Source organism: Ctenocephalides felis, unplaced genomic scaffold, assembly GCF_003426905.1.
Source record: "Ctenocephalides felis isolate EL2017-DRISC unplaced genomic scaffold, ASM342690v1 CF-g0.4_SCAFFOLD_03570, whole genome shotgun sequence".
Taxonomy (NCBI): domain Eukaryota; kingdom Metazoa; phylum Arthropoda; class Insecta; order Siphonaptera; family Pulicidae; genus Ctenocephalides; species Ctenocephalides felis.
The window spans coordinates 8373246-8401200 of NW_020539724.1; the positions used below are offsets into that span (position 1 = coordinate 8373246).

Here is a 27955-nt window from a genome sequence, read left to right on the forward strand (position 1 = left end):
CTTAAAAAAATTGATTATATAGCAAGAAGTTGTATTTGTCAAATAGATACGATCGCGCCAAACTACGTATGCCGTTCACAATCTAGTGTCAATGTGACCAATTGTTAAAAGAAATTGCGCAAAATTAAAATACAATAGATACAAATGCGAATGAATGAATGAGAACCCGACAATGATTTGTTTAATTTTGCTCGTTTTCATAACACACTTATTACTATTTGGGTACTTCCCTGGGTCCTCTCCTTTGGTCCTGCAGTCCTCCTGCGTTGCTGCCACATCACACAAATGAACGAGTTGACAACCGCGTGGACCAATCAAGTCGCGGCGGCGGAGCCACTTGACACGGCTCAAAAATGACATCGTGCGCAAAAAAATTCGAATTGGTCCGAGATTAGATAATCAATAAAATTAAAATAATTCAAATTTTATTATTTAATTTTAATTAATATTAAAAAAAAAATAAAAACTAAAAATAAACAACAGATAAATGCACAAAAAAATAAATAATTCGTAGAAAAAATGGCAAAATTGAAAAGAATAAACGAAATAAGTAATAATAATAAATGATAATTGATATGAATAATTGATATGAAAAGTATATAAATAAACAAAATAATTGAAACGAAGAATAGATAAATGTATAAATCCATAAGTTAAGAAGCTAGTGGTTCATGACGCTTGTGCCTTAAGGCAAATTGCTAGAACTTCCCATAACGTAAAAAAATCCATCCAGTAATATTGAACATTTTCAAATAGATTATTTTAAATAATGTCACTATCATTATTCGTATTTTATAAAAGACTCAAAATTTTGAAATCAAAAATAAAATCGAAAGCTTCGGTATCTCAAAAAGTACAAATTTTTCATATAAGAAAAAAATTGTATCCACAAACAAAACACATACACATCAAATTTTTCCAAGGTTTGCCAAAACTTTCAGAAACTTTTGAAACGTGATGATATGCAAAAATTTTCATTTTCGATTTTTGGCCGATTACAATAATCGTAGAGGAACTACCGAAAGTTCTTAATATTAAATAATGGGTAAGTAAAAAAATAAAAATAAACAACAAGTAAAAATATCAATTGTATGCATAAATAAATGAATAATTAAAACTTGTGAATGAGTAAGTCAATAATGAAAAAATTGAACTATTTGTAAGCGGTATTTTAAGACACGTTACATGATCTTTCGTGCGATGCAGTGTAAATATTTGAACTAAAATTAATTTATGAGTGATTTATTAGTACTCCAACTAGATTTATTACACATTATTGTAATATAAGGAAAGTGAAATATATTAAAAAAAATTAAAATAAAATGAAAAAAATATGAAAAAATTCTTAATGACGATATCAGAATATTAAGATGAATAAATAAGCAAATGATTAAATAAATTGCATACCTTGAAGTTTCTAGGCATATTCCGTTTAATAAATAGGCGTTTCCAGAAAAGTCTTTTTGATCCTTCAGCAGATATCGTCTCTTATGGGTTGCCATTCTTAATTGTGGTTCATCAGCGACCTGTATCAAGAAAAAAGTATCAATACAGAGCCTATATAATAAATCTTGTACAAATATTTTGAATATTTAATTATTTTGAGATATGATTATTATGTGATTAGTTTTACATATTTTATTTGAACTGTAAGCATTATCAGTTAACAATTAGGGATGGAAGCTTAGAGTATGTTTCTAGAAAGACTATGTATTGATCTTGTCCTTGTAGTATTTTATAAGTGTATATTAAAGCATAATTATATTCTAGGTTTCCCAAAACAAAATAATTGGACTTGTATCTTACGAAATAAGAAATGCTTGTTTTGTTATCTTACCGATAGTTAATAAAGCTAAGAAGTCTACTGCAGCAAGCAAGCTAGTAGGATAATACGGGATTCTCATTCCAGAGTTGACTTATTTTTTATAATTCAATTGATTATTGTCAAGCTTCTATTTTATAGCAGAGCTGAAATATAAAATGTAATACTAAGTTTGTATTACTCTTTGTATGTCTTTATCTGAAATTAAATATTGCACGTATCTTTGACTAATTATTACAGTAATTCTTGTTATGAGAAATAAAATTATTTCAGTGTTCACATGACGACCTAGCCTCAAAGCATTTGGCCTAGGAAACTTTAAATCGTAGCAGCCGTCAGCAATTATATGTAACATTTTAATATTATGTCTTAAACAAGTAAAAAATCAGAATCAGCACAGAATTTTCTTGTCATCAGGGGATTGTATAAAACTACAGAGGCTTTTATAATTGAAAGAGAAATGTTAAAATGTATGAATGATAATTATAATACCGAAATTTTTTTTAATATGTTGAATACATTTCATTGTGATCATAATATTCATTGTAAAATGTAAAAACTTTGTTTCCAAAATCATTAAATTAAAATTAATGCATCAGCTTCATTTACTTACAAAATATTGCATATAAGAAGCATTGATCGTATTAGCATTATAGAATCTTTCTAAAGAATTACTTCTAAAGAATTTGAGAATAATTGAAATCCTCAAAATTCAAAATAGAATCACATTATTATGCTCGAACCTGGTTTGACAATTATTTTTGTTCATCACGAGCCAGGATCGTTAAGCAAATAAATTTTGTATTCGCTAGCGATTCAGATAGATTTCCAATTGATGCGATATAGGCAAATATAGAAAAAAATATACACCATTAAAACAACTCCCTAATGAAATTGAAAGACGATCTGCATCCAAGCAATATCAATGGTCTTTTTTATAACATGTTTTCAAATTGGGCAATATGCCCTCTTTAATTCTGTCATTTTATTAATTTAATTAAATTATTAAATTAATTATTCATTAGTTATGATTTTCTACACAATTTGTGTTTATAAAAAATTGGAAAAATTTCCTGGTTTAATTGCTGAATGTATATATTCAAATATACAATTTTTTATATCAAAATTTATCCATCACATATCCAAATTTTACCATTTTTACCATATATATATATATATATATATATATATATATATATATATATATATATATATCATAAATGTTTTTTATTTTAATTTTAAATTTAATTGAAGCAATTAATAAAAACTTAGGGCAAGCAGTTAGAAAATAACTAATACCATTAATATTATTTGGAAATAAACTATGAGTTAGAAAAGCTCATTTGATCAACGATATTAGTAAGCGGAAGAATTTTAAATACATTTATTGATAATTTACAAACAACTAAAATGATCTTTTTACTTTGTGGCTGTGGTATAGGTTTTCACTTGGAAGTATATAAGTGACAATATATTTGTCAGTGAATGTAGCTTTTACCCGTTATTGCAGCATAAATAAAAACATTAGTATCATAGAAAGGGTAGTAATAAAATTCATCAGATGGAGATGAGGCAATGTTTGGGTTTTAAGCAAGTGTATTAAGACAAAGTGTAAAGTTGTGTATGGTTCTGCAATTTGTAGCCACTTGAGTTCTACACGAAAATAGCAATAATGACTTAGCAGCAGACGCAATGCTCTCGTTACTGACTTGGTTTTGCGTTATCTTTCTTTATTTATAAATGTATAGACTTATTTTATTTCGTTTATTTTTTGTTAAAATAAAAGCGCGTGCATAGAGAACTGCATACAGAAATAATTCTGTTCGAGCCAATTCAGTCGCGAGTACTAGCACACGTTGAATGTAGATAGATTCTCAAAATTATAAAATATAAATATGTAAATGCATGTATGAATAGTTACTAACGAGTTGTTTTGTTTGATTGATTTGCCTGCTAAATCCATGCACTTATTTATGGTTAAATTATGGTTAAATCGGTTAAGTATTACATTTCTGACAATTGTTATTGTGGTAATCTTATATGATAAAGAGATTGAATTGAAATCTGGTTTAATTACATATTACGTAGTTGATTAAAAATTATTTCTTTGGAAATTTCATGTAATATTTTATTAAATATTTTCGTTTTGCTCATTTTATTAACCAATTTGAGAATTTAATATTCCTAATATATTTAAAATTCAACAGTCAACGTGTATGACTATTATAATATTCATTATTTTGTATTTTTCAAATATGAAATATGAATTTGATGTATAATATAGTTTATTACAAAGAGTTTTGAAATGTAGTGCTTTAGTTTAATCTAATGCATGTGAATGCTATGAAGTACTTATAGAACATTAGACAGTGCCTAATTTAATTTAATTTATTTGAATTATATTTTGTAATAGAGTATTTTAAACTAATAGACTCAAAAATTAGAGTGAAAATACAATGGAAGGATTAGTACATTTTAAATTCAAATTTGCACTATTGTGAATGATTCAATATGGATATGAATGCTTAAATAAAACTTTTTTTAGATTGTTATTTCGACTACATTTTTTACCTAAATTAAATGAGTCTAAAAGCATTGGTAAATTGTGAATTTCAATGTTTCATTGAAGTCGAGAAGCAAAATATCGATAATGCACAATACATGAATATGTTAAGCAATATAGTGTATGATGGGTTTATTAAATTTACTACTGTAATGTTTTAAAGTTGTATAAATTACTTGCAAAGAATTTTAATTAGTTTAAAAATATAAAAAATATGATTTTTTAAAGTATTTTTTGAACACGACTAGTAATGCAGCAATACAAATGGTGAAGGTTTTGAAGTAAAATTTATAGGTTTCATTAAAATATTCATTAATAATTGCCTTGTTTTTCTGTATACAAACTATAAAACGAAACTACTAAACTATGAAAAGTGTTTTTTAAATTTTTGATATTTTCGTTTTTTTTTAATGGTAAAGAATTTGAATTTGTGGATGAGTCTACTTCATACTTAATACAAGTCTATAAAGACACTAAAAATTGAAAAATCGCAAGTATCGTATCAAAAAAGACAGTTTTATACAAGGATACAACAAACAAATGAGGATTGTGGTGGTGAAACACCTGCAAAAAAAATAATTAAATTTCGCAAAAATCTTGTACATATACGTATTCATTGTTGAATAAAGATGATTTTTTTTAAATTCCACACCAGATTACCCACGTAAGGCAAAACGCCACTTGCACTTAGTTTATAGGAAAAGATTGGTAGTCTTTTATTTATGCATGTGGATTTTCGTCCTTCTCTTCTTTCAATTGATATTTTTATGTTTATGATAATAGTAAATGTTAGATAGATTAGATAATGAATTATTTATAAAAATATTTACTAGAATATGACTAAAAATTTGACTGAAATACTATATATATATATATATATATATATATATATATATATATATATTTATGGACATATACGTTAGAAGGTTTTTAACTAATGAGCACTTCTCCCCATCATTACGAAATGATGGTTTTTTTAATCATTCTAATCGGGCGCTCCGTTCTCTCAAAAATTGTATTACCGTTTTGGCACGTTTTGCCCAGTATCTTCGAAATGACTGGACCTGTCTTCGCCAAAAACTAATTAGCATGTCTTCCATCAATAGGAATCGAGCGTTTTTTACTTCCCGTAGAGCAAGTTATAGTAATCGCAAAAAAATCGAAAATGAAAATTTTTATGTATCTTTACGTTTCAAAACCTTCTGAACATTTTGGCATACCTTAGAAAAAATGGATGTATGTGTGTGTGTGTGATTTCGGAAACACGGATGATGCGATTTGAATAATACAAAAAACATTCGATTCGTATTGATAAGGAGATGTGCTGATTAGTTTTTGGCAAAGGCGGGTCTAACCGTTTCAAAGATATGGGGTAAAAAGTGCCAAAAAGGGTAACTCAGTTTTAAGAGAATGGAGCGTCCGATTTGAATAATTCAAAAAACATTTTACTTATAACAATATGAAGAATTGATCAAATTTTCATGAAGGTAAGTCTAGCGGTTTCGGAGATCTAGTAAAAAAAAGTAAAAAAAATGCCATTTGACGGTAAAAAATGTTCATTAGACATATGTACATCAAATTATCAGTTACTTTATAGAGGTTTTAATAATAAGTATAAATTTTGTTTACATTCTCATGCGTTCCGCAACAGTGTTTATCCGTTAGACGGCGACGCGGCGCTTACGCGCTTCGATATTTCGTGTTTATGCAGTTAAAGCTGTACGATTGCTTTGAAAAAAGTTCAGAATTTCCAGAATATTTCAGAATAAATTTCTTCAAAATGTCATTTTTTTTCAAAAAAAAATGAAGTTTTTGTCAAAAATTTATAGATTCTCAAAAATCAAATTTTTTCAGAGTAAATTTTTTTCAAAAATGTAAATCTTAAAAAAAAATAATTTTTGGTACGGGAAGTTCCAGCAATTTGCCTTAAAGCACGATGCCATGCGCCCCACTAGTTGGATCATTCAATTGGGTGAATCGTGCACCCGAAATCGTGGGCGAAAAATTAAGGTATGCCAAAATGTTCAGAAATCTTTAAAACGTAAAGATAAGCAAAAAATTTCATTTTCGATTTTTTTTTAGCGATCTCCTATAACTTACCCTACGGGAAGTTAAAAAAAATCAAATTCAAAACATCACAAATATTGAGAAACAGTGGTACACGCGTATCTCTAGGTTTGTCAGAGATAGACGGTTCCTCACTTCCAGTGCGTTTAAAGATAGTTAACTGCGCGAGCCAAGCGCATCGTATTCCTTCTTTGCATTCAGTCTCTAGCTGTTGGCTCTAGAGCGCGGAGTTCGGCTGATTTTTACGTTTTATTTTCAAATCAATCATTTGTATTTTTTTTTATTTTAACGATATTATCTTAATAATATATTGACGTGCATTCTGTTGAAAAACTCGTAAAGATTTTTTTTTAATTTTGAGCAAATCAGTCGGTGGAAACATGAGGGAAATAGTGCATTTACAAGCCGGACAGTGCGGAAACCAAATCGGTGCTAAGGTTCGTACAAGATTTGTTAAAATATTTAATCATACAATTAATTTTTAGTTATAGTAAAATGTATTTTTAAATATTATTAATTAGAAACTAGTGGGGCGCATGGCATCGTGCCTTAAGGTAAATTGCAGGAACTTTCCGTACCAAAAATAACTTTATTTAAAAGATTAACATTTTTTGAAAAAATTTACTCTGAACAAAATTAGATTTTTCAAAAACTATAAATTTGACAAAAATTACCTTTATTTGAAAAAAAAGACTTGAAGAAAAATTTATTTTGAAATATTTGGAAATTCTGAACTTTTTTTCAAAGCAATCGTACTGCTTTAACTGCATAGAGACAAAATATCAAAGCGCGGATAAACATTGGTACGGAATCCATAGGAATGTGAACAAAATTTATAATTATCTACAAAATATTTAATAATTTGATGTGCAATGTCTAATGATCATTTTTGACCGCCAAATGGCATTTTTTTTTACTTTTTTTTACTAGATTTCCGAAACCGCTAGACCTGCTTTCATGAAAATTTGATCAGTTCTTTCATTGTTAATACAAGTAAAATGTTTTTGAATTACTCAAATCGGAAACTCCATTCTCTTAGAAACTTAGTTACCGTTTTGGCACTTTATGCCCCATATCTTCGGAACGGCTAGACCTGCCTTCGCCAAAAACTGATCAGCATGTCTCCTCATCAAGACGAATCGAATGTTTTTTGAATTATTCAAATCGCTTCATCCGTGTTCCCGAAATCGTCGACTTTTAATATAATTTTAAATAAATTTCTTAAACATTTTCTTCGTATGTGTTTCTGTATATGTAAAATCTTATTTGCTGAAGAAAGTCATACAAATTATTTTAAGATTCTTCCAAACGAGTAAGGTTCTCACACAAAAAATAATTGGTTAAAACATTTATTTCTAATTATATTTGAAATGCTATTCTAAATTAAAATTTGTTACAAAGAGCTTTTTGTTTTTCGAAAAGGAACTGGAAATGAAAAATACTGGGAATGTAGTTTTTGATTTAGTTTAGAGTTACTGCAGAGCTTTTTTACGAGCTTTTGGAGCTTTAATATCTTCAATATTCACTTAACAGTTAAGGATACGTTTTTAATATTATACAAACTAGGTAGTTTGAAGTTTTCAGTAAAATATTAGGCCTTAAAAAGATTTGATTCAAAATATCGTGATAACCTTATAAATCTTGCTAATCAAAATCAAAAATTATTTTATGGTTCATCTTTAAACAAAAAATGTTTAAAACTTATTTCCTGCAGATGTTTGAAATGCATATATGAACAAAATAAATTTCGTTACAAAGCTTTACATTCGTGAGAAGAAACTGAATATGAAAAAAATGCTTTTGGAAAATATAAGAATAATTTTTGCATTTGAGCTTATTAAATTTATTAGATTAATAATTAATAGAATTGCATAACATTATAACAAGGCTCAGAATGTTTAATAAACAAATGTTAATTAGATAACTAACTAAGTTCATAATTGGAACTTTGATAAAAAATCATTTACAAAAACTGCATGTATACATAAAATTATAATTTTGACAAATTATTATATTGAACTAACAAAAATTGTACTAAAAAAATGCAATAAATGAATAGTGTTTTTTTTTTACCGTTCTTATATTTGAACTCAGTTTGAATAAAAAGGTTATATTAATAATTTAGTGAAATACATACAATCTTCCGTTAGCAAAAATGAATTTATTCATCACAACTTTAACAATCGCTGAAATTAAGTATGATGATCTTCTATTATTCGATCTTAAGATCTGTTACTGTAATATGAAATTTGAATGAACTGTTATAGTAACAATTGGTAAACAAAAAAATTTCACATTTATGCCAAAATTCTAGTAAAAAAAGTGCCAACATGCGTCATCATCCATCAATTCCAAAATAATTATAAACATTTTTGTTGATATGTAAATCGTTTTTTTAATGCTTTTATTTTACAAGTAGAAATGTTGTGAGAGTTCAGTTAGTCGCAAAATAATCTTTGTGAATGTTTACAGCTTTGTAACCGCTTTCAGATAAAACAAACGTCATTCAGATTTAAAAAAAAGCAAAAAAACAAAAAAACAAAACATCTACGATAAAATATTACAGGAAATGCCGGCTAATTATTTTCTTTTCCGACACTAATAACAATGAGTCATAGAATAATTTGTGTAACTCTTCAGCAAATTGGGATTTAAAAGATTATAAAGCAAGAGGAGTATTTTTTAGAGAAAGGAAAATGTATAGAAAATATTGTAAAATAATTTTATACCAGTGGTAAATTGTATTGACAAAGATCGGACAGGACATCCTAAAATATTAAGATTACCAGAGTTAGAAATACCCGTTTTAATCCCTAATGGGAAAGCCCAATAAAAACCACGCCAACTTAAAGAGGTATTCTGTCTAGAATTTAAAATAAATTGTTCTTTATATATTTTTCTAGTTCAATCAAGAATATGTGTACAAGAAAATTTCTCAAAATTTAAATTGTTAGTTATAGCTGTTTGACCACGATAATCCTCCTGTTTCCTTCCTCTGCAAAACCTTAAACGCGTTTTTCTCTTTCTTTGTCTTTTTCGATATGATACCCACGATTTCTCGACTTCTACTAAACCGATTTACTTGAATATTTAACAGAGGCTTCGTTATAGACTACTTTTCATATGAACTACGATCATACTCAAATTCCTATTTTAACTCTATATTTTAAAAATTTGAAAACATCAGAAAAGAGTTTTAACTTTTTTATCAGATACCCACGATTTTTTAACTTCTACTGGATTTACTTGAATATTTAACAGAGGCTTTGTAATAGAGTTCTGAATTTCAAGATATTTTTAAAAAAATCGAGAATATTAAGAAAAAGTAAACTTTGTAAAAAAAAGTAAATATTCTTAGATAAACTTTGAAAATATGAAGTTTCTTAACAAGAAAAGTAAAAATATTGTTAGCCTTTGACTGTCTTATTTATGTCTCTAGACCAGAATCCCCTCTTAATGTTGCAGTTCAGATTTGAATGAATTTAATGCTACAACGGTACTAATTATCAATATCTGATCATTAAATGATTTAATTGCAACTTTTAGTATGTCATTACAAAAGACAAAGCCTACATGCGGCTATTGAAATCTCTATCGATTCTTCAATAATGAATCGGCATCTACGGCTAATTAATGCCGACGAGTCGTATTAAAACGACAATGTCCTAAAGCAAAAACAAAAACAAAAGACGAAAAACATAATTCAATCCTCTTGTTTCCTTTTATAAATAAAACAATAGAGTTCAAATCTTCATTGTCGGTTAAGCACCGAGCAGTACATCGATGCATAAGATTTTGCAAACATTTACTGCTTCGAAATTTCAGTAGAACCTCGTTTAAGACGATCATGGTTAGGGGATCGTTCAAGTATTACGTAAGCAGATTTATTACAAATAAAATACCCCCATCCCCCTTGTCAGCAAAAGTAAGCAAAGCTTTTACCCCCTACCCCCATGCTTACGTAAACATTTTGCAATTAATGTAAAAAAATAAAAATACTACTTATGACGTAATCATCATCCAGACTCCCCTGTCCCCATTTCAACCCAAAATAAGCAAATCAACAAAGTCAATGACAAACTAACTATAAATATTTATTATAGAAAATATGTACTACTCATTATTTTTTATTCGAAACTATATAAAAATAATAAATTATTTTTATTCCTTAAATGCTTTTTGGCTGTCATTTCAGTCAATATAAGTAATACATATATGCCAAGAAAATTATTATTTATGACTTCACTTAAGCATTCACCGTACAACTTCCTATGAATTGTAAGTGTGGGCAATGACTCACAAAGTCTGGGAATTTTAGCCGCTCGGGCTAGACGTTAATTGACTCTGCTTGTAAAAATAGCGAAGTGCATTCGAGATAATTGTTCCGATAAGTATTTCATTTTTTATTAGATTTGGAAAATGCGTGGTAAAGCAGTGAAAGCAAATTCGAATAGAAAAGAGGGCAAATATGTGCCTGCGTTCTAAAGCTCCCTAACGTACCCTACTTCCCGTAGGGTGTAAGTTGCAGTAATCGAAGAAAAAATCTGGACATTTTGGCATAACTTAGAAACAATTGTGTGGGTGTGTGTGTCAATGTATCGATGTTCGGATACAATTTTCGTCGACGTTTTCGGGAGCATGGATCAACCATTTAACCAATTTAAATTACGGTGCCACTAGTTATAAATCAACTAGGTTATAAAACATTTTTGTACTCGAACTGAACAATATGACACTTCAACTCTTGACCCTTTTTTATATTGAGCTTTTATTGACTTCAATAATTTCGTTTTTATTGCTACTAATAATCACTAAAACAGTCCATTTTGATTAGAATTGCTCCTATTTTTTAAATTAAAATTGCTCCTATTTTTTTTAACTAAAATTGCTCCTAAATTTTATTTCAAATTGCTCCTGTTTTTAATTGAAATTGTTCCTATTTTTAACTTCCCTTATGGTAAGTTATTGTAATTGTTCAAAAGTCAAAATTGAATTTTTTTTACATTTCTCGACGTTTGAAGGTTTCTGAACATTTTGGCATACCTCAGAAAAAATGGATGTGTGTGTGTGTATGTATGTATGGATACAATTTTCGTCCACACTTTCGGACGCACGGATCAACCGATTTGAATGGTTCAAAAAACATTCGATTTCTACTGATAGGAAGATATGCTGATTAGTTTTTGGCAAAGGCGAGTCCAGCCGTTTTGGAGATACGAAGCAAAGAGTGCAGAAAATAGAAATCGAGTTTTTGAGAGATCAGAGTATCCGATTTGAATGATCCAAAAAACATTCAATTCGTAATGACGGGGAGAAGTGGTGATTAGTTTTTTTTGGCAAAGGCAGGTCCAGCGATTTCGGAGATACAGAGCTAAATGTGCAAAAAATGGCAGTTTTTGACAGAACTAAGCGTCCGATTTGAATGATTCAATGAAGTTTCTGCTTGTTTAACAAAATAATTGATTTTGGGCAAAAAATTTTTGTTTCATCTTTTTTTAAAAGAAAATATTTTTGTATATAGAAAATAATTCAGATTTTATTTTTAATTCTGACTAAAGTTCTAATATACTTTAAAGAAATAATTTCAACTTTGCAATTCGGTTTATATAATTCTTATAAATATTTGACAATGTTACAATATTAATAATAATCTATTTGAAAACATTCAGTATTCCTTGAACATTCCGTTACGGTACGGGAAGTTCCAGCAATTTGCCTTTAAGCACGATGCCATATACCCCACTAGTTTTTAAATAGAATTGCTACTATTTCTTTAATTAAAATAGGTCTACATGTATTTTCAATAAAATCAAATGTTTTCAAAGAAAATGATATTCTCAAAACGGAAACATTTATACAACAAACGACCTTTACATATGATTGAGATAAATCAAGCTTTAAATTTATTTATATTCAAATTTATATGAATGCTGGTACAGACTTTGACTCGTCGCCGACAAAACATTAATATAACACTAAAATCTAAGGAGGCGTTTATTGATCAAATCATCGATTTTTAAATATTTTTAGGTATTTTTGGATCCCGTTTAGATTTCGTTGATATCTATGTATGTATTTGTTATTTTTAACAATAACATAACATTCTTCATACTTTTGATTATCCGGATCATCGATTATCCGAATATCTACCGACCATTAGTCCTATTAACCGAGGCTCTACTGCAATTTATTTCCTTTTATTACTACTGTGTGACTTTTCGCATAATTTTATTTGAAAATGTTCCCCGTTATAATTCGCGCCTAACATAGGAACGATTCGTCAAAAAGCCCTTAGAAAACATGACTACAACACAATCCGATGCAGCGTTGATGAGGTTCAGAGCAATTTGAATGAAATGCAAGTCATATTTAATTCACGACTTATTGATGGTACCAAAGCCTTTGTGTATTGAACACCGTTATCTGATTAGAAAATCGCGCACGCGATCGTATGAGGAAATTGTTCATATAAATATTTTGTAAAAATAAAATAAAGACGACATAAATAATAACCAATGCTGCATTTACAGAAATTGTAATACATAATTGAATTAATATATTAACATAATTATCTATAATAAAAGCTACATAGTGACTTGTCACCACAAGGAACTCAAGGAACCCTTATAAGCTCTGATCTCTGTTCAAAAAAAAAACTACTGGGGTGTATGGCATCGTGCTTTAAGGCAAATTGCTGGAACTTCCCGTACCGTAACGAAATGTTCGGGGAATACTGAATGTTTTGAAATAGATTATTATTAATATTGTAACATTGTTTAATATTTATAAGAATTATATAAACTGAATTGCAAAGTTGAAATTATTTGTTTGAAGTATAAAGTCAGAATTAAAAATAAAATCTGAATTATTTTCGACAAAAAAAAAATTCTGAAAAAAAAAATTGAAACAATTTTTTTCCCCAAAACCAATTATTTTGTTAAAACAAGCAGAAAGTTCTTTGAATCATCTGAATCGCACGCTTAGTTCTTTCAAAAACTGCCATTTTTTGCACATTTAGCTCTGTATCTTCGAAATGGCTGGGCCTGCCTTTGCCAAAACTAATAACCACTTCTCTAATCATTACTAATTTAATGTTTTATAGATCATTCAAATTGGATGCTCCGTTCTCTCAAGAAGTCTATTTCTATTTTTTGCACTCTTTGATCTGCCTTTGCCAGAAACTAATCAGCACATCTCCCTATCAATAGGAATCAAATGTTTTTTGAACCATTCAAATCGGTTGATCCGTACCGAAAATTGTATCCATACATACATACACACACATCCATTTTTTCTGAGGTATGCCAAAATGTTCAGAAACCTTCAAAACGTCGAGAAATGCAAAAATTTTCAATTTCGATTTTTGGACGATTACTATAACTTACACTACGGAAAGTTAATATATATAATCAAAGCCACATAGTTGTTTATAACAACAGAGCTTATAAAGCCCCTGTAAGTTCTGATCGCTGTTCAAATAAAAAAAACTAGTGGTGCATGGCATTTTGCCTTTATTCTTCGAAATTTCACATTCCAAGAATAAAAATAATCAACAATCAAAAATTTATCAAACGACTGGACCTGCCTTTTCCAAATAACTAACTAGGACCGTTCTTGGACTCTGCATATGAATTGAATATTTTTTTAATTCCTTCTAACCCCATTTTGAAATTATTGAAAAAATTTCAATTTTTGAAAAATTTGATTTTTTCATATTTGGATTTTTTGAAAATGTTGAACATTGTTGTAAGCAATTGCGTGGCATAGCTGATTTGGAGTCGAAATATCAAAGCGCGCAAGCGCTGCGCAGCCGTCTAACGTGTAAACATTGGCACGGAACCCATATAAATATACACAAAATTTGTTCAATTAGCATTATAATCTGGACTGCCTTTACAAAAATTTAACCACTTTTTCATTTTCTCAATACAAGTAAAATTTTTGTTTGAATTATTTAAATCGCTTCATCCGTGTTCGCAAAATCGTATACGAAAATTTGTATCCGCACGCACACACACACATTTTTTTCTAAAGTATGCCAAAATGTTCAGAAACCTCTAAAACAAAGATAAATAAATTTTATTTTCGATTTTTTTGCGATTACTATAATTTACCCTACAAGAAGTTAAAATATATATATATATATATATATATATATATATATATAATATATATATATATATATAAATTCTAGTATTATGCAATTTTACTTCACATGAACAGAAAAATCCACACTTGATATAAAATATAAATTGTACAGAATGTATCTTTTAGCCTTTAGGAGTAAAACAGCCGGAGATAAATGAAAATAGTACCCATGTCAATTTGGTTTTTCACATGCGGAAATCTAATTGCAAAGAGAAATCAAAGTTTTACAGGTTTAATAATTTATGACAAACCTTTAGACTTTTGAAACGTCAGTATATTCTGCATAATACATATATCAAATTCAAATCGTCGATGATTTATATCATTAACAATAGCTTTGTTAGATAAATGGGCACTCTGATGGGAACTTGATGATCTTTTGCCTCCGGTTCAGTATACAGTATTTATTTATAGACGTACTCAATCAAAAATTATTTTCTAATGATTGTTATTTTCAACAGACGTACACACTTCGACGAATTTAATGAACACATTGTTTTGGTCTATGAGAAATTCTTACTGAGAAATTGATATAATTCAATTCGGGTAATTGAATGGTTATCTAAATATGCAAGGCTTTTGATGATAGTAATCTTTGTTGAGCTTTAATTCAATTACAAATATTTAAAGTTAAATTAAAAATTAACTGATATGGAAATAGTAATCATGAATCATAAGAGCAGAAGGTATGTCTCACTATGAAAGTATTTTATTGGCAAAATACTTAGTTTGAAAGGATTTTTCTTAACTGTGACCGTTATATATATATATATATATATATATATATATATATATATATAATTATTATCTATTAATACCCATCTATATGATAAATCTAAATGCAAAGGTTGAAATAGCGAAGAGCAGATTTACAAGAAGTAATTGCTCATAAGTCGAGCGATATCTATAATTAAAATCATTACAAGTTTTTATTCCGATGAAACAAAGCGTATGCTTTTAGTACTTTTTATTTTTTATTTAGATCTCAAATATTGATATTTCGTAGCTTTTAACTTTCATAGATATCTGATTAAAATTTTTGATTTTGCAGTAATTGTTGAAAATGAGAACAACGATGCAAATCGTTATGGCCTAAAAATTGATAGTGATATGTAATTTTAAAATTTTATATTGAAATTGTAGTGAAAAATATCAGAAAATTTGAAACAATATAAAAGCACAATAGAAATTATCATCTGGCATACGTTTTATATATAAAATGCAATCCCCATCTCGGGTTGAGCTTTTTTTTATCTAAAAATACATTAAATATTAACTTCCAGTAGGGCAAGTTATGGTAATCGCAAAAAATCGAAAATGAAAATTTTTATATATCATTACGTTTCAAAATCTTCTGAACATTTTGACATATACCTTAGAAAAAATGTATGCACGTGTGTGTGTGTGTGTGTATGTGTGTGTGCGTGTGCGTGTGCGTGTGTTCGGATACAAGTTTTTGTCGACAATTTCGGGAACACGAATGAAGCGATTTGAATAATTCAAAAAACATTCGATTCGTATTGATAAGGAGACGCGTTGATTGGTTTTTGGCTGAAAATTTTTGTCAAAAATTTATAGTTTCTCAAAAATCTAATTTTTTCAGAGTAAATTTTTTTCAAAAATGCTAATCGTTTTAAAAAAAAAGAATTTTTGGTACGGGAAGTTCCAGCAATTTGCCTTAAGACACGATGCCATGCGCCGCACTAGTTTATCCTATTCACGATCAATGAATATACATGTTTAGTAAAGATAAAGTGCATTTAAGTTTTCACATTTTTAAAAGTTCAGTGAGAATTTATTCTACTGTTGTGTAAACAAAATAACCCGCATCAGAATGTTATTGGTTTTGATTGCTGATTGGTAAAAAATGTTGATGTTTCGAAAATTTTATACTATGTAGTGAATGGTGGGAAACGTGAATGTTTACAATTTATATTGAATACTGAGAAATAATCCTCTACAACCTAGCAATAGAATAAATTTGACATCATTGCTTTAGCATAACGCATATCGGCTATTACCATTAAAGTAATATCAGCATATATGAAGCTCTCCGTTATATCCCATTACTTAAGAATGTAGGTATATAATATACGTTATTTAACGCTTGACTTGAGAAAATCCTCTTGGACTGGCAAAAACCTTATTTGAATATGCACGTGTCGAGATTTGAAACGTCGGAAAGTCAATAATATTGACATTTTACTACATTATTGCAACAATAATAAGCAATTTACTCGGTAATACTTCTACATTTTTAATTTCACCAATTTCTGGTTAGAGCTATAGGATTACAGTAAGTTCCAGGTTTGGAGCGTCTGATGGCAAGCAGTAGTGACATCAGATTACACTTGGAAATCAGTTAGCAACAATAGCCAGTATTAAAATAAAAAAGTATCACTATTACAGAAATTGTAAAAATGAAGTTCATCACGAAAAGATGAGACAACCGTTTGAGTTGCCATACACAAAAAGCCATCTCATGGGACTCGTTCAGTTCTGTTTGCAGTCAAAAATATATTTAACAAAAACTGTTTCTATAATTCTGGATAATTTATATGTGTCGACATACCCACAAATTGTGGTTTGTGATTACTTGCGGTTTAGTTGTTGGTTCAAATTAACTAATTGCCACTCTGCATAGTCATTGCTTCGACATATATAAAATGTGGCGACTAGAACTTTTTAAATAAAAAAAAATAATTAAAGAAATTGCGATGTCAAGAGATCACGTGCATAAATCCAACCTGGGTAATTAAATTCAAATTATGAATACTAAGAGAACCGTTATGAAAAATTAGTTACATCGAGTCATAGACACATAATATCCATTTAGAGGTGAATATCACTGACTTTTTTGAATAGCTATAATTAAAATTAAAAATACAAAAAATACATTGATGTATTGGCACTAGTTTAACGTCACAGCCAAAATGTGTTTAGAACTTGTTTATATTTTGTTTCAACAGTCGTCGTAATAAAATAAAGTCACAAATTAGTTTGGGCTTGGAGGGAACGAACCCTATGAGAAAAAATCTTCAAAAAAAGAATTATCCAAAAGTCGGCATAAGAGTATATTTAAGATACTTCCAAAAACTTTAAAATATTTGAACAAATTTCTTTAAAAAATGCAAACATTTGAGAATGTTAATATTTTTTATATAGTTTTCCCGCTGCCACCAAGGGATAAAACTTTAATTGATGAAGGAACAAGATCAGAGACGCGTAAAGAGCTGGCTAATTAACGGTTTCCTTAAATTAATGATTTATTATAGCTTGTATTTCCAGCTATAAAACAAGATTAAATTAATAGAACGCGGTAAAAGCACATACATTTACACGCCTGACACATGCACCATGAAGTATAAACTGCAATTTAATATACATACATTGTAAGATACAGTTATGTATAAAACAAATTTGATTAAATCGGTTTTATTCCTACAATTCCTTTATTTTATGCGTATAAAAATATGTAAAATCCTAGAAGTTGATAATAAACGATGGCTGGTAAAACCCAATGAGTTGTCCTATCTTTATGTGATGATAGATATCTTTGAATTATTGTTTAAAAATCATGTAAATTACTACAAATTCTGTAATACTGATGACTTTTTTATTGATCTATGAAGTGAAAATTGTAACTACTGCTTGACATCAGGCAGTCGGGGAATAGATATTAGAGATTTGGTCCACTACTTATAAGTATTCAGACCTTTAACTACTAGGCCCAAGTAAAATTCGTATCATAGGTTTATAAAATATGAAGAACAAATATATTTCGGTGCTGGCAGAAATAGGTATACTAGCAATTCGAAGCCCATTGCTCTAACCACTAATATAATTTATCTTTTATATAATTTATAGGCTTTTTAGCATCTTATGTCCTGACAACTTAACGATGTTTTTCGAATAACCACCGCCAATTTACATACTGATTATATATTACTATGCTCCTTTTTTAGTTAAGGTTTCCTTTTCATGAAATAATTACTTTCATAAACGTCTATAATATGTTAATAACAGCTATAACCTAATAAAGTGGCAACAACCCGACGATTTCTAGTATCATAAAACATGCAAGAATAGCGATAAAATCCATTTAAAACCACGATGTAAATTATATTGTATTAATTAAACGCATCTCATATAAATTGATAGTTATTCACTATAAATAAACTTTTAACAGATCGTTAGGAAATTCTGATATCCATAACTTCGTGTTAACCACAAAATTACCATTGCAAGATCAAGAAACTAAATGTACTACTTTGGGTAGACAACCAGTACTAATAGTAACCACAAGTTCGATAATTTTATCTCTATAATTATATTTGATAGTAATGCATCTATTCTTCAGATCTTCAACATTTATATTATTGATGCTATTAATGTTATATTTATTTTTCTTGGATAATTACTGTATTTGTATGATGAAACAGGAAACGTAAGATTTTTCAATAACACGGTTCTGTGATTTTGTGACTCTTATTAATATCAGTACATTTACCCACTTAAGTACGTTGACTTTGAAAACTTGAAAGAAATTGAGACATCAGGAATCACCATAATAATTTGTCCAGTAAATAAACCATTGTTAACTTCCCGTAGGGCAAGTTATAGTAATCGCAAAAAAATCGAAAATGAAAATTTTTATATATTTTTACGTTTCAAAACCTTCTGAACATTTTGCCATACCTTAGAAAAAATGAATGTATGTGTGCGGATACAAATTTTCGTCGACGATTTCGGGAACACGGATGAAGCGATTTGAATAATTCTAAAAACATTCGATTTGTATTGATAAGGAGAGACGTGCTGATTAGTTTTTGGCGAAAGCAGGTCTAGCCGTTCCGAAGATATGGGGCAAAAAGTGCCAAAAACGGTAACTCAGTTTTTAAGAGAACGTCTGATTTGAATGATTCAAAAAACATTTTACTTGTATTAACAAGGAGAAGAACTGATCAAATTTTCATGAAGACACGTCTAGCGGTTTCGGAGATCTAGTAAAAAAAAGTTTAAAAAAAGAAATGCCATTTGGCAGTCAAAAATGATCATTAGACATATGCACATCAAATTATCAGATATTTTATAGAGATTTTAACAGTAAGTATAAATTTTATTTACATTCCTATGGGTTCCTTACCAATGTTTATCCGTTAGACAGCGACGCGGCGCTTACGCGCTTCGATATTTCGTCTCTATGCAGTTAAAGCAGTACGAATGCTTTGAAAAAAAATTCAGAATTTCCAAAATATTTCAAAATAAATTTTTCTCTAAAAGTGTAAATTTAAAAAATTTAAAGTTTCTCAAAAATCTAATTTTTTTAGAGTAATTTTTTTTTCAAAAATGTTAATCTTTTTAAAAAAAAAATTTTGGTACGGGAAATTCCAGCAATTTGCCTTAAGGCACGATGCCATGCACCTCACTAGTTTTTTTTTTATAACCGTAAAAACATGTTTGCTAACTAAGCCAAGAAAATGAAGTTTCGAACTAATAATTGCAGAAGATTCGGCAGCATTCACAGAGCTACATATACTTGCAATTTAATTTTTCAGACCAAAACTGTGTTCATTACTAAAACAATTATGTATTTTCACTATTTCCAATTATTCTGAAAATATTTATGCAATAAAGAACTGCATTTCATCCAGATTCTATTACAATCAGCTGCTCCTCGTGGAATCTCAATACCATAAAATTTATGTGGCAGAATGAAGCGTGCTCGCATATAAATGAATTTACGGCCGGTATTTACAATTTTAACTACGACATTAATTAAAATGTATTCATGTTCGAGTAAACTTTGTAATCTTACATATACCTAGTCGGTTCTGTGTTTTATTTTCGACTTCTTAAGTAATTTATTGCGCTAAACCCTAAGAGAGATATTTAATGGTGCACTCAAAATTACACGTATGGAAACGTCTGTTCGAGAACGCATTCTGACTGTCACATAGAAATTTTATAAATAGATCTTTGAGGCGATTCCTAAATTTGGAATATCCAGAATACAAGTTCAATAGACTTCTAGAAATGAAAAAAATAGCGGAAACTCGGTTTTCGGTGGGCTCGAGACTAAAATAAGAAAGATGGTTTGTTTTTCTTCCTGTTGGAGATTTAAATAAGCTAGGTTGAAAATTCTGTGTTCCAATAAATTAATCCTCGAAATGTACAATTAAAAGTTATGCTCTCTAGTCGATGGTAAAAAAAAATATTAACTAGAAATTAGGTGTAAGTGGAAACTTGCCTTTGCAAGAACTTCCATCTAAGTATCCAACTTGATCAATACCAAATATTGCTATAGTTTATAAATTTTGATAAAATAAACATTAATAAATTTCCATAACTGAATGCCTTTTTGTAGACCCATATATTTTATGAATTTTCGTTAAGACATCTATCCCAAAGATTCACCAAAATCATCCAAAACCTTATACAATCAGGAAAAAACTACTTGGCCAATCTTCATCCAAAATTGGCAACAGTTACAAGTAATGGGTTTTAAATGAGTAAATTTTATCCAGGACTTTTTGCGAAAAAATATAAATATTTTACACTTTTTTGTTAGTTCTAAAGAAATAGGTGGATCGATTGTTTCGTAAAACTTATAAAATTCAACAAAAGAAAATAAAATAAACTGGCAAAAGCAAATTTTAAACAGGAAATTAAAAAACAAATCTTGTTAATATTACTCAAAATATTTTAATTTAATTAGAACAATCACTTCAGTGCTCAGAATTCAGTTTTTTTTTTAAAAAATCAAACCTTAGTCATTTTTATTTGGCTATTAGATACATATTCAGTAATTTCAGTTAATTTTAAAATATTAATTGCACCTAATAACATGACCTATGGCAAAATAATTATATCTTATCGCAAAAGATTGTTCACCGCTAAAATTAGAAATTTCTGACACACATTCTTTGAAGATTTGATTCATGTACACATTTTTTTGGATATATTAAATTCAATTAGATAAATGAAAAATAAAAAATATACGTATATTTAACTCATAAGAAAGGGCAACCCAATGGACAACCACAATTTATGAGTAAGACTGTTAGATGTTACAGCAATGCCCATGAAAAATTAGTTTTGCTTGAGATAATTGAGATCTATAATTGTAAGTGCAAATCTGTTATACTACTTGATACCGAGCTGGACGAGGTCAGGATCGAACCGACAGACTTCATTACAACATTACAAAATGTATACATTACGATTCAGTTACATAAAAACTTTACTTTATTACCATACTGCAATTAAATAAACTTATTAATTAATACATATGCAGACGTCTACAATAATAAAAAACCAGCAGTAAGCCTGCATTATATTTTTTTCATCTCATTTTATGTTCTAAATTACCATCTGTAATAAAGAGTATCACAATGACTGTATACAACAGAGAAAATTATTCCACATAAACCCATTATGATGGTACATATTATAATAATAGGCTTTTTATGAATAATTATGGGTCGAACCTAAAAGGAACTTATAACTTTCATTCGTATTATGAAGAAATATTAGTCGGATAATGTAGATGTTAAATTAGTTGTATTTATCATGTTTGTTACGAGTAATCATAACAATTGCCTCTGGAAATCGTAATTTTATTAATATGAAACGGACTTAGTATATTTTTGAATTGTAACATTCATGAATACAATATTGTGAATATGATTAAAACAGATAGTTTATATTAAAGTTCATTGAAATATTAAAATTCATGATTTATGGTAATACCATTCAAAGCCAAAAAATTGTAAGAGAGCATAAGAAAATTTATTCTAATATGGTCAACTTGTGTTGCCACATCACTCCTAGTTTTGAATTTTTAATTTTTTATCACTTAAAAAAATATTAAGGGAGTGATGTGGCAACACAAGTTGTCATGTCGGAATAATCTATAGTATTTATTGTAATTTTTATGGAACTAATCATTTGAAGCATTATTATAACCATTACATAAACATTCTATGCAAATAATTAAAGTGTGAAGATTTATGCATCAGATTTTGAATTGAACTTGAAACAGTTCAAAGAAAGCAATGTCATAAGTATAGATATAGTTCTAAAATTATCATAATTCATTTACAAGTCAATGTCTCGTTAAAAACCAGCATACAAAATTATCAGAACTATTCCCGTTCGAGATAACCATAATAAATCCTACTTAACCATGTGTTTTATCTTCCCCTGACAGAAAAAAATCATTTTTTACAAATGTCAAAACATTTGTTTAGTTATTCTTTTAAAACTTGAATTATTTTTGTAAGGATAAGTAAAGAAAGTTCTGCGCGCAGCTGTTCAATTCAAAAATAAAACCCGTATGAAATTTTGGACAAAATGTAAATATAAAAATAATTTATATAATAATAAAATAAAAATTTATACTAAAATAATGTAAGGAAAGTAATACTATTGTGGTGGCAATGACAAACAAAAATTTTATTAACGAAACACATCTAAAAAAATTCAAGAAAAATGATTGGATTCAGTGCATTGATTATTCAATATTCAATATGATTACCAATCAAAATATGAATGAAAATTTTATTCAATGTTTGATTCAAGTAATTCGATTTTCAATTAAAAATTAATTATAAATTCTATGATTAACCACAATTTGCAAAAACAAAAAGACTAAATATTTCATTTATAAATGGCACGAGGAGCTACACAAAGTTTGTTTTATTTATAACAAATAAAATACAATTTACAAATATATATATATATATATAATACTGTTAGATCGATCTTTAATTTGATTTATACAGTGATAGTTGTATTTTTTTAAATTAAGACTAAAATATAGATGGATTTGTGTCGATAGTCATCCGGCAGGTGTTATTGTTCGCTCAAGCATTAAGATGAGTTCTAATTGAATGATTCAGTGATTTGCTACAATTTTAAATCATTTTCAAAATGAGGAAAAAAAGTAAATATGGAATGAATTAGTATAAACAAGAAATTAACAAAATTTTAAGAAATAGATGAATAGAAGTGGATTAATTATAAAAAATAATTAAAATTTACGTACGCCTACAGTATTAACATTCTCACAATAAACTCACAATAAGTCTGGCATACTTGGCTAGTCTTGGCTAATCATTATAAATTATAAGTTAGAATTCCAAAGATTAATAAATTTAGCATAATAGTTTTATCGTTAACTTAATAGGTATAAATTAAAAAATAATGTTATAAGTAGGTGCTATTTGCAGTCAAATTATCAACAATCGATAATGAATTGTTAATTTTACTTCATGTTCCTCCAAATGATGTGTTTCTATTATCAAAGCATATGTAACTTTTTCAACCTTTACCTACTATAAATTAAAACCACAGCTTCCCAAGACACGTTTTATGATGGTTTTTTACGGAGAAATTTACGTTGCAGTGTTTTATTTTCCATGATTCATTCAATGAGGTTTTCCGCTATCATCTCGGTTACCTCTGTGAGGTTTCTAGCTCATAAAATATTACCACAAGAAAACGTTATTTATTACCTTATTGAGTGTAAATGAAATAAACTACAAATCAGAGGTAAATTTGTGAATAATCAAATATAGTCAATAAATGGAGTTAGGATCCTCGTGGCCTATTGGCTAAGGAATCAGATTTGAGGTTCACCTTTGACAACCTGATGTCAACAGTAACGACATCAGTTTTGACTTGAAAATATAAATAGCAGTATGTTTGGAAGTGAAAATATCCTTTACCTAACATTGCTGCATCATCAGTGTCAAAGAAATTGTAATAATAAACTCATCAGGGTTAGGACCATCATTTGGGTTACCATCTATAAAAGGCCAAGTCGTCCAAGACGTCAACATAACAAGCCAGTAGAACATATGAAGTTCTGATTGCAGTTAAAAATAAATAATTAAAATTACTGACCAAGTATTTCTGAACATGTATTTTTAAATTTTGCCTCAGATCTGGAATGCCTATTAATAATCACATCCAAAGAGATTAAGCGATTACTGCGTTATCAACGTAAATACTTTATCATTCCGCGCATATGTCTGATTATAATTTCATTTACTTATTTATAATGACTGACGAACACAAATGATTTATAGTTATGTATTATTTTTTATTTATTTTTGCAGTTCTGGGAAATTATCTCCGAAGAGCATGGTATCGACCCAAGTGGCATTTATCACGGCGAGAGCGACCTTCAACTCGAACGCGTTAGCGTCTACTACAACGAGGCTTCTGGTGAGAAAAATATTCATTAAATCGATTTTTAATAATAAAAACAATTATTTGTAAATTATGAAAATTGATTGGATTTGTTGTAAAATGTGCTGAAAAGGTTGTGGCTAAATTTGGCAACGTTGTATATGTAATGTATACACGAAATGCGCCGAAAGTACCTTGGTGCATCAACTAGCTCCAAGAGGGCTTGATAAAATTAGTAAAAATATTAAACGATTGTGAGTAAATGATAAATAAAAAATATTAAACGATTGTAAGTTAAACAAAATATAATAAAAAAAATAAATTGTACAAGATGGTAATTGTTTCAGTAATGTTTTTCAAGTTACTTTTCTATTTACCAATTAGATTGGCATTCGATTTACTGATTATGAGTACTAACAAAAATTTGCAGATGTTCCATAATGAAATAGGCGCGAATATTAAAAAAAAACTTCTAATTGGGTCGATGCATTATTATTATTGATGAATTTAAAAAAAAAGCATTATACCAAAAAAAAATTTTTTTCAAGTTCGTGAAGAGATCTTAGAAACAACTAGATAGTTTAAGTAAATTTAGTTTAACTGATCCAAAATATTGATTTCCATAAAGCATTATATTAATTATTTGGTGTGCTTGAAGTCGAATTCAAAGTATTAGTATACACCTAACTAAAATGTTTTCACATTTTTAACTACTCTGGCCAACTGTTTATCAAGCAGTAATAACAGACTAATTAGAGATTAAAAATTTCAAATATGATCAAGTAAAATAGCCTTTCGGAGGCATTGCTATAAATATTCACATCAATATTAGAAATATATTTAATGAACTATCAGAAAGGATGGTCAACCATTGGGTTGCCTTCTTGAACTAACTTAAGAAATTATCACAACAACGAATAGAACAGATAGTTCTCATTAAAATAAAATTTTCCTTATTCGACAGCTATTTTGGCTAGCTTGTTATCAAGCAGTAATAACAGACTAAAAATTAAAAATTTCCAATATGATCAACTAAAAATAGCTTTTCGGTGGCATTGCTACATATATTCACGCCAGTATTAGAAATATATTTAATCATAAAGCGAATGGTCAACCATTGGGTTGTAGTCTTGTACTAACTTAAGTTCCATACAACGTATAGAACATATGGTTCTCATTAAAAAAAATATTAGTTGTGAAAAAATATTGAATTCGTGAAATTGTCATTTATAAATAAATAAAATGAATATATAAAATGGCCAAATTGTATAAAAATCCATGGATAGAGATATCTTTGAAATCATAAATAAAAATAAAAATTACTCTCCGAAGAAATCAAATTATTATCACATCGTATAAGTCAAGATTATACGCTGACTAATTTTCACATCGTAAATCAAGAATCAGAAGCTGGTAAAGTAAAAAAACATCTATATTTTATTGTGTAAAAAGTCCTATGGGCGTATATAGTTAGGCTATACATGCCTCATTGAAAACCTGCTGATAGATAATATACAAAATGAGTACCCTCAGAATAAAAGCAAATAATTGTAATTAGATTCTGTATAGAAGAGGTGTGCATATAATTGACAACTAGGATGTGCTATCAATTGTAAACATGGATTCCTATCTCACCGTTATTTAAAAAGCTATGATAGATTGATAAATTATATATAGGTACAAGTAGATGTTTCATGGGGTCCCGTATGGAACTAATTGCATTTATACGGGCTTTTGCATATATAATAAATTTGTATCGATAAATAGATGTTTAGGGTCGAGATAGATTTAATAGAAACATTTGAATAATCGATTCTTAATCTGAAAAAAAATACTAGTAATCGTAACACAAACCAAAGTTTCTCGTGTAAGGGTCGGAGCCAAACTCTAGTATCAACATCTAATATTTTAGAAAATTTTAAATTTGATTTTAATAGAACAAATTCATGCTAGCAACTGATAACTAATTTTAAATAAAAATTAGTTATAAAAATTCTAATTCTCTGTTCTCACTACATTCTTAAAAATTTGGAAGGCAGAAGTTCTGAAGAGCCTCAAATTTGAATTAAAAGTCTTGTGAATATATATTTAAAAAAAATTGTTAATGTTAATGATTTTTTAATGACTTGAGCCTCCAAATAAAAATAATTTGGAAACTTTCTAAAATTTCGTTTTTAAAAAGTATATACTACTAAGTATAAAGTTTATCCTAAACTTCAATAAAAATTTCAAGTTTTTTGGTTCTATTACATTTTGTAATAAAAAATATGCAGGTATTCGGTCTACTAGATATTATGTAATCAAATATTTCTATATCTTCTAGATCTTCCAAAACAAATATAAAAAATGCTATTTTTGAATTAGCTAGGAAATAAGAGCATTTACTTTTAATCTATTTTGTTGAAATTAATAAAACCGAGAAAGTCGATTGTCCAATTTGTCTAATAGTTTGATAAATATTTCTAGATTTTTCAGAGTAAACAAAAAAGTATTTAAAAAGTACATACTAGATTCTAATTCAGGTATAAAGTTTATTCAAAAAAAAAACTGCAATGAAAATTTCAAATGAAATACAAAAATAGTGTAAAATAGTGTTTTTGATCTATTAGATTTTTGGTATTAAAATATTTCTAGACCCTCGAGAGAAAAAAAGATTTTTATATTTGGGTAAAAAATTATAGCATTAACATTTTAACCTATTTGGAGAAAACTAATAAAAACAAGAAAGTCGACTGTCCAATTTATCTAAGAATAGTTTGATATTTAAATATTTCTAGATCTCAGAGAAAACAAAAAAAGTACTATTTTTTAATTAGCTAGAAAACGATAGCATTAAATTTTGCATCTGTTTTGAAAAAATAGATAAAACCGAGAAATATTTCTAGATCCTTTAGACAAAACAAACAGTATTTTTTAATTAGCTAGAAAATAATAGCATTAATTTTTCAATCTATTTGGAGAAAACTAATTAAACCAAGAAAGTCAATTATCCAATTTGTCTAAGAATAGTTGGATATTTAAGTATTTCTAGATCTTCCGGAAAAAAAAAATAATTAGCTAGAAAATGATAGTACTAAATAAAAATAATGTAAAAATAGTTTTTACAATTTATGCCGGAATTCTTGTTTGCAAATCATATTTTTCACTGAATAAAGGAT

At 28.4% G+C, this 27955-nt stretch overlaps 1 protein-coding gene and 1 long non-coding RNA gene across 2 annotated transcripts in view; one reads left to right on the plus strand and one right to left on the minus strand.

Moving 5' to 3' along the window:
* Positions 1-1417: 1417 nt before the first annotated feature.
* Positions 1418-27955, minus strand: part of LOC113382868 — a 29483-nt gene continuing 2945 nt past the window's right edge. The window contains exons 2-3 of the long non-coding RNA XR_003367697.1: positions 1838-1968; positions 1418-1526 (exon numbers count right to left, since the gene is read on the minus strand). This is a non-coding gene — a long non-coding RNA (uncharacterized LOC113382868). The remainder of the gene's footprint in view (positions 1527-1837; positions 1969-27955) is intronic.
* Positions 6647-27955, plus strand: part of LOC113382859 (tubulin beta-3 chain) — a 28332-nt gene continuing 7023 nt past the window's right edge. The window contains exons 1-2 of the mRNA XM_026621109.1: positions 6647-6889; positions 24725-24833. Coding sequence (XP_026476894.1) covers positions 6833-6889; positions 24725-24833 — 166 coding nt within the window. The 5' untranslated portion in view covers positions 6647-6832. The remainder of the gene's footprint in view (positions 6890-24724; positions 24834-27955) is intronic.